We start from the raw sequence: 8,453 nt of genomic DNA, 5'->3' as shown, positions 1-8,453 counted from the left end.
CCAATTTGTAAAACTAATAAAGTTTTAGGAAGTTTTAATTATTTATTTCTTGAAGAATTAGGTGTGAAATTGATAGAAATTAGGTCTAGTTTAATAAAAGGACTAAATTGTAAAGCTTAATTGTTGATTTCATACAATAGAGACCAAATTGAATAAAATGAAAAACTGTTATGAAATTTCGATAAGAATAGAAAATAGGAGGTCCCTAATGAATATATGTGAAATCGGATTTTAATCCGAAGCTCTAGATCGAAAGTTATGTTTGTCACGAGTTTAGGGACTAAATTGAATAAATTGTAGTTGATGATGTTATATGCTTTGTGATTATATTTAGCTAACGTCGATAAGGAATCTTCGAGAGGGAAAGGCAAAATGAAAGTTGTCGACAGGTGACTCAAAATTCGGTTTGTATTTCTTTAATCCGGGACAAATTTAATTACTACACATTCATGTCATTTTGCATTATATAATGTTGAGTTTGTGTAGATGGCTACTCGAGATTTACTTGGGTGAGATTCCATAGAGACAAGTCTGATGTATTTGAAGTCTTCAGAAAGCTGTGTAGAACCTTAATGAATGAAAAGGGTCAAATTATTGGAATGATCATAAGGATAATAAGTGACCATGGAAGGGAGTTTGAGAATAAAGATTTAGCTATTTACTATAAGGATGAATCAATCAAACATGAGTTTTCTACTCCAAAATTTTACAATAAAATGAAGTTGTAGAAAGAAAGAACAGGTAAGTGCAAGAGATAGCTAGAGTGATGCTAAACAGTAAAGGTGTTCCTCCCAAGTTTTGGGATGAGGCTATTAACACAGCTACCTATGTGATCAATAGGGCGCATGTCACACCTGGTGATGTTAAAAGTTTTGTGGGGTCACTTTTGAAAAAAAAGTTCTGGGTTAAATAAATAAATTTCAGATCTAATCTAACTACACTCTTGGGTATCTAATTAGAAATCTTCTAATTTAGCCGGGCTCTAGCGTGATTAAGTGGGTTTTGTGGATTGAATGGTTGATAGTCAAATTTCACTTTTAGTTTGTTGCATTAGAACTAAACTTTTCTAAGTGGGAAACGTTATGATTATAGATATTAAATGCTAGGTTGAATGAATTGGTTTTAGTGATCATAAGCGGGAGGGTCATATATATATAGAAGAATTGATATTTTCATTTGAGTATTCTCTCATTCTTGCATTCATTTTCCTTTCTTCCATTTTCTTCTTTGATTCATTTTGAAAGTGAGAAAAGAAAAAAGAGTTTAGGACGTGTGGGGAGAAACTAACGAGTTAGCTAGAGAAATTGAGAATTTAGCAATCTAGTAATATATGTATCTATTTCGTAGCTTTTGATTGGATAATGAGAAAAAACTTATGGATTTTGGTATAATTCATTGATTTTGGACTATGATGATTTAAATTCGTAATTAACCTTTAAAATTTCTCTACATGCTAATGAATTATGGTTGCCTTACATATGAATGCCTCTATTTTAATTGTTATTTGGTTGCTATGTTTAGCTAACCAAGAAGAAGGAGGCCCAGGTGATAAGGGAAAAGCTAAGCAGGTGTAAGTAACACCAGCTTCTAGGTATTTTGTTGGTGAGTTCCTACACTCATACTCGTAGATGTCATTCATAATGTTACCTTACTATGTGGGTTGCTATGGGATTTAATTGTGTTGGGATAATATACGTTTGAGCGCCACGGTTGTAAACATGCACAGATGTAATAAATGTCATCATATTTAGTGTGTACTAGCAAGTAGAATGAATTGGTTGAATTGTTGACACTAATGTGATATATGTGAAGTAAAGAGGTATGTAGAGTAGATAATGATTGAAGTGATGCATGTTATTTGGCTTTGCGGAGGTTTGGGTGGATTGTACAAAGATATATGTACACAAGTATATGATAACCCTACGAGGGTTCATCTCAAGTATGAGACTCTGCGGAGTCTAAGGCTTTAAGCCTCATGTATGTATGAAAGTCTCATGGCCATGGGCATATACAAGCTAAGGCAGTTCGCTGGACTTGTCCTCAAGTTTTCATGTTAAAGTTATACGCAGGACTCCGCCATATGAAAGTCTGCAGGACAATCTGCATCTATGAATCTGTATTTATGAATCTGCATCTATAAATCTACATGTATTAATTCGCATCTATGGATCCACATCTATGAATCCGCATGTACAAATCTGCATCTATAAATCAACACATATGGATCCGCATCTATGAATCTGCATGTATAAATCCACATTTATGAATCCACATGTGAGAGTCTGCAAGACTGTTCACCTAGTTAATTTATGATGTTTCTATCCATGCAATGGGTCATTTACCTAGTTACTCACAACAAGTCTGTACGTAAAGACTATGAGCGCTATGACCATCGGCAGGAGAAATACCCAAGTTTTATGAACTACGCCGTTGTGAAATATAAGCCAAATATAAGTTGCGAAATTTTTTTTTACATCCTCTAATTCCATGCCGCCATATGGATGCGCAAGTTTTGTTTAAGTATGACCCATGGAAAATTCTTAATATAACAAAAAAAGGGGAAGTGACTTATTTTTCTTGAACTCACTAAGTTCATTACGAATTTACCATGAATCTCTTATTTTATTTAAGGTAATCGATACTATTATGCAAAATGAAGGGGGACTAAGCCAGAGTCTTCAAGCCTAGTGTGACCCTGACACCCTTTGTCTATAACATGTATGGTTATCAAGGCACGTGTGGGTTTAAACTCTCGTATTGTATTTTGAGAAGAACTCATTTAAAACTTTGTGATAACTATTAAGTTGAATGTTTGGAGTTAAATTATCCATTTATATGAAGTCTTTATATTTACCAGAAGTATGTTGTATATTTTGTAAATATGGTTTGTCTATATGTGTCAGATAATTAAATGTTATTTTAAATTTTTTATGTTAAAATTTATGCATGCAATTGATCTGTCGAGAGTGGTAGCTCTCTATAGCTCGGGTCCGACGACCGGACCGATTTAGGGCTGTTATAGTGCATCTAAAGCCAATGACTCTAGTCACCCCCTGTGAGTTGTGGAAGGGCAGAAAACTAACTGTGAAACACATTCATGTTTCTGGAAGTACCTGTTTCATCTAGAAGGATCAAGAGGATCAAGGGAAGTTTGATTCCAAGTCTGATGAAGGTGTGTTTCTAGAGTATGCCACAAAATATGGAGCTTATAGAGTTTACAGCAATAGAACATAAAAGGTAATGGAGTCCATCAATGTGCTGATTGATGATGAAGACTCGTGTAGATGCAATCTAATAGAAGACGATCCTCTAAAAACCTCAGTGGAAGCTTTTGTGTCAACTTCTAATGATCACTCACAGACTAATGATAGACATGATGGTGACACTACACCAAAACAGGCTTTTAGCGGCGCTTTGAGAAGCGCCGCAAAAAACGCCGCTAATGACAGCGTCGCTAACTTTAGCGGCATTTTTAGAAACAAACGCCGCTAAAGACCAAGACCTTTAGCGGCGCTTTTCCACAAACGCCGCTAAAGACCAAGACCTTTAGCAGCGCTTTTCCACAAACGCCGCTAAAGACCAAGACCTTTAGCGGCGCTTGTCCACAAACGCCGCTAAAGACCATGACCTTTAGCGGCGCTTTTCCCACAAACGCCGCTAAAGACCATGACCTTTAGCAGCGCTTTTCCCACAAACGCCGCTAAAGAACATGACCTTTAGCGGCGCTTTTCGTCAAAAACGCCGCTATAGATCAAACCTTTAGCGGCGCTTCTCACAAAAACGCCGCTAGAAACATAACTTTTAAAAAAAATTATTTTAATCAAATTATATTTATTTTTATGATAAATATTATATTATGTTTTTATTTTCTAAATTTGAACTTTAAATATACTTTTAAGGATAAATAAAAAATATTATTTAAATTAAATTTTCTTTGAAAATTTTAACTTAAAAACTAAATATAAAAATTAATAAATTTAGTTTTAGAATTTAAAATAATAAATTAATAACACAATTAAAATTCAAAAGTTAAAACTCAAGTTGTCGTAAATATTAAAGTAAAAATGAAAATTTAGAATCAAAACTAAAATAAATAATACATATGAGAAACTTGTATGGCTTCTTCAATGTGTATTGTGCGTTTTGGAACAACTTCCTAATTACATTTCAAAATGTCAATGAGTAGGCATGAGTCAGTACAACTTTAGACAACCTTAAATAGTTTTATGTATTACGAAATCTACACAAGTGAGGAAAATTGCACTAGTTTAAAAAAGTAGACCAAAATGCATAATATGAGGATGAACTTGCTTGGAAGTTTTCTCATCTACATGTTTTCATATTTTCTCTGGGAAAATTAGCAGAAAGGCTGGTTAATTTTTCCAAGGGTAAGTGTTGGAAATGCCTTGATAATGGATAAAAATTAGGTTGCATGAAGCTCATCCATGAGAAAATATTCCTAGCAAACGATAGCAAGAAAAAGGCACCTATTGTTCTTGCTCCCATCCTCCTAATCTCTCCCCAGGGTCATAGTTTGTGAACACCCAAAACTCATTTCCAAGTTTGCTTGAGTGTCATGGCCGAAAATTGCATGCACGCAAACCCAAAAGCTTTGCAACTCTATCCCTCTGCACCTCTCCTGCAAGTCATTCTCTTAGCAATCAATAATACCAAACCATGAGAAAGGATGCAGATTTATTGAGACAGAATCTTGCAAAATCTAATCGTAAGTATATTTCATGTTCTTGTGGGGAAAAAATTATCTCCCTGCAGAGTAGCAAATATAAACCTATAGTTGGAAAAATGTAAAACATGAGGGTTGGAGAAAATACTCACCAAAACAATAATGATGAAGAGATCTTCCCAGTGTTTTTCATCTACTAGTTGAACTGCAAGACTATCACTTCCATCATCCTCCTAGAGGTATTAAAAAAGAAGAAAATATAAGAATTGGTTACTCAAAGGTACTACCCTTCCTAATGAAAGATGAACTGTTAAATACATGCAGAAATGAACCGTTCAACACATACAGAAAGAACTTACTTTTCCCATAATCCACTTAACGAATCCACCAAACAAACTCCGACAAGCACTACCTAAACCTTGCCTACAAAATATTTTTAAAAAATCAATAAATCATCAATTGAATTACAACTAAAATTCTTGCATCTCTATAAGTAAAAAAGGCCATACCTAGCTATAGCAGAAAGTTGACTCTCATCTTCACTGACATTCATAAGCTTTGCAAGTACAAAAACTACATCAAACCCAAAACCATTAGTCCTATAAACTGTATTAAACAACAAAGTAAAAAAGAAAAAGAAGGTTAAAGGGTCTGCACAAGGCTAGCTAAATTTATTCCACTGCTTAGCATGGTTTATATTAACTTCATTGATCAGATTCAAAGAACAACATATAATCTGTAACTAACTGAATTTATTTCTTAAACATGGAAAGCTACAAACTGATATATGGTCGATATAAAACTCACCGTTAGGAACCAATAACGAGACCTTCCCGAGCGATGTTTGTTGTCACACGAAGCACTGCTTTACAAGAAAAATATTTAAATATCAATACAAATACATAAACTCTTCTTTACAAGACAAATATTCTAAGCTATAAATACGAATCTCATATTTAGTAAGTTTGAAAATTTCATAATTAAAGCAAAAGATATTTAAATATCAATAATATAATAGTTTTAGCTTTAACATATTTGATGTCTTTCTACTGACATTTAAAATATGGAAAAAAATCAAATTATTACAAAAGACAAAGGCAAATAATAATAATAATAATAATAAACATCATCTCATCATAACCTAGGACTATCAAATCAAAGAAAACATGATATAAAGTCAAACTCTTATCCCACTAATCAGCCAAGATTATATGATATATTTTGACATCAAAATTCAAAAAAAAAAGGCAGATATATATAACTTTAACAAAAATAAATTAATACAGTATCATCTAGCTCAAAGAGATAAAGAGCCTAAATTCAAGTTGAGGGAGTTTCGATTTATTGAAAAGGGCAAAAGGAATCTAGTTTATATCTCTTACTTAGGTCCTGCAGTCATTGTAGGGCAATTCTCAGGAGTACAAAACTTAGTGAGGGTACCATAGAGCAGATTCACCTGATTGAAGAAATCCACAACTGAAAAAGATCCAACAATTATGCTTTAGCAATGAGCTTCAAAGAACAATCGGTAGTAACCTAGAACTAGGGAAGAAAGTACTAAAACATTCTATGAAAAATAAACTAATGAATGGAATACAAGTAAATTAGTTGTTATGAAAGTAATGACAGCAAGGCCATGCTAAAGTAGAAAATACATGGATAAATTATATCCACATTTTTTTTTTGCAAAAATAAGGATTTATTCAAACTGTGAGCATATGTGCTTGCGCAGCAAATGTAAGAAAGAAAAAGAGAAGCCAAATATACTATTGACTGCGAGCCATTCATTTAAATCCTCCCCAGGAGGTAGTCTAACTGCTTCCCTTAAGTTTCCACTGCCTAAGGTGGCATCAATTAGCAGTCATACAGTCATACAGTACAATTATCAATAAACAAGTATTGAAATATTACATGATTAAAATAACCAATATACAACCATTTTCATAAAGTGTTCCCAGGTAATTTAGACTCCTTTTACATGTTAACAATTAAAAAGATAAAAATAAATAAATAAGAGGGTAAGTTAAAAAGTGGAGGTCCAATTAAAGAGATTGTCCAGCAGTACCCATTTTCGAAAATATCAGTCTAATCTAGTAAACTCAAAAAGAACAAAGGCAATACCTTTTTCACTCGTATGCACATCTATTTCGCCTCGAAAAGGATACAAGAAGTCAAACAACTATAAAGGATACAAGGGTTAGGAAATTTCAAGTTCAAAACTCCAAATTTTAATAATTTCTTTATCCAAAGCTACCAAAAATCAGAAATAATAGAAGTGCTTATAAGCTACACCATAAAACGTGAGATAAACAGAAAACACATGTAACCCTAAGAAAACCTAGAAATTAAATAAAACTTATATAATAAATTCCTATAAAATTTCAAGTCTTCAAACTTCTCTTTACTGTGTTTTTATTAAGAAGTAATATTGTTGAGTACAAGGGCTAAATAAATCATTGAACATTCCAATTGGCCAAGTAGATTTATCACCAAAGGAATTGCAATCACAATTCACAAGTAAAACGTAGACAACAATAAAAAAAATTCCAATTTTTGCTATTACAATTTCAGACAATTTCTTTACATGATAAACAAGAATGCTAAATCAAAACATAGCATCTATGATAAGTTAAAATGTACTTTTCAATCTTGAGATCATATATATATATAGGTTAGTAAAGGATGGGTTTCATTTCAGTTATAGATTATCAGTGATTGGTTCGAAATAGAGAGGGGAAATCAAATAAACCTTGGCGACGTACTCCATCTCCGCGAATTTGAAGGCGAGACCGAGGGAGTTAAAAAGAACAGAAACCAAAGAACAAGCATCACAGAATTTATCCAACGGAAGCCCTTCATCCTTGGTTCCACACTGCGATAACTCTTCAAACGCCTGCAATATTTGGAGTTGAAATTTGAAGTTGGAGGAAGAGACAAAAAAACCCTTGTGAGTTTGGGTTTGCTGGTTTGTTTCAAAAAAAAAAGATATTGGGGCATGGAAAAGAGAGTGAAGAAGCCATTTTTATTGTGGTTTAAGGCAAACCCAGAACTGGCTTCAGCTCTCTATATATAAACAAGAAGGAAAGAAAGATATAAAAAGAAGAAGAAGAAGAAGGAGGAAGAGACGATAAAATTTAAGAAATGGGAGAGAAATCTGAGGAAAAACCAAAGAAAAAAACAACCCAAAGAAGGCGTGATTTTAGGGGTTGCTCAGTAAGAATTAGGTGTTTTGAGGATACTGATTTTAGGGGGAAATTTTGGGATAAAACCGCCTGATTTTTTTTTTAAATAAAATAATTTTCTGGCGTTTTTTATAAAAACACCGCTATTGCTTATTTTTTGCGACGTTTTTCACAAAAACGTCACAAAAAATTATTTTATTTTAAATAAAATGATGCTGTTTTGTTCTGCTAAATTTTTTTTTGTTGTTGCTAAAATTTATTAGTTAAGTAATTTTATAAAACATTTATTATTACTATTTTTTATAAATTGGATTTTTATTAAAAAAAGCTAAGTATTCTCAAAATAAATATCATGTATTTTAATAAGAAAATAAATGATTAAATGATTGTAATTAATTATTAACTTAGAATTATCCAATATAAACAATCAATCTCTCACATATCAAATTTCTATTAAAGATTGAGACGTTAATCAAGATTCTAAATTATTCTTTTCTGATCTAATCTCCATTTTATTAGAGATTTTTTTTCTAACTAAAATATAACTATTATTTTGCTAGATGTTCGACGTGGAATGATTTTAGTTT

General features: G+C 32.6%; 1 protein-coding gene across 9 annotated transcripts; it reads right to left on the bottom strand.

The window, feature by feature from the left end:
* Nucleotides 1–4,103: 4,103 nt before the first annotated feature.
* Nucleotides 4,104–7,943, bottom strand: LOC107958617 (diphosphomevalonate decarboxylase MVD1, peroxisomal). 9 transcript variants are annotated; one of them, XR_005916442.1, is made up of 8 exons: nt 7,434–7,926; nt 6,806–6,863; nt 6,067–6,160; nt 5,492–5,549; nt 5,194–5,257; nt 5,044–5,107; nt 4,837–4,917; nt 4,104–4,639 (listed from the first exon to the last, which is right to left on the bottom strand). XR_005916442.1 is itself a non-coding variant. In XM_016894438.2 (7 exons), exons 4-7 carry the CDS (start codon nt 5,235–5,237, stop codon nt 4,511–4,513), a joined length of 318 nt encoding a protein of 105 aa, XP_016749927.2. In that variant the 5' UTR covers nt 5,238–5,257; nt 5,492–5,546; nt 6,067–6,160; nt 7,434–7,943; the 3' UTR covers nt 4,104–4,510. The 9 variants fall into 9 exon arrangements, 6 of the variants coding, with proteins under 6 accessions (XP_016749927.2, XP_016749928.2, XP_040953932.1 ...); XR_005916443.1 differs by having other exon boundaries at nt 5,492–5,546; nt 7,447–7,926; XR_005916441.1 differs by having other exon boundaries at nt 6,806–7,926.
* Nucleotides 7,944–8,453: the final 510 nt, after the last annotated feature.

This window comes from Gossypium hirsutum, chromosome D07 (genome assembly GCF_007990345.1).
Source record: "Gossypium hirsutum isolate 1008001.06 chromosome D07, Gossypium_hirsutum_v2.1, whole genome shotgun sequence".
In the NCBI taxonomy this organism is placed as follows: domain Eukaryota; kingdom Viridiplantae; phylum Streptophyta; class Magnoliopsida; order Malvales; family Malvaceae; genus Gossypium; species Gossypium hirsutum.
This window is presented reverse-complemented; position numbering and strand designations above follow the sequence as displayed.

Bases quoted from the DNA above. Each gene is read 5' to 3' on its own strand.
- LOC107958617 (XM_016894438.2), bottom strand. From the start codon at position 5,237: ATGAATGTCAGTGAAGATGAGAGTCAACTTTCTGCTATAGCTAG. The intron at 5,108-5,193 runs GTATGGCCTTTT...AATATTTTGTAG, and splicing joins CAACTTTCTGCTATAGCTAG to GCAAGGTTTAGGTAGTGCTT. The intron at 4,918-5,043 runs GTAAGTTCTTTC...TAATACCTCTAG, and splicing joins TTAAGTGGATTATGGGAAAA to GAGGATGATGGAAGTGATAG.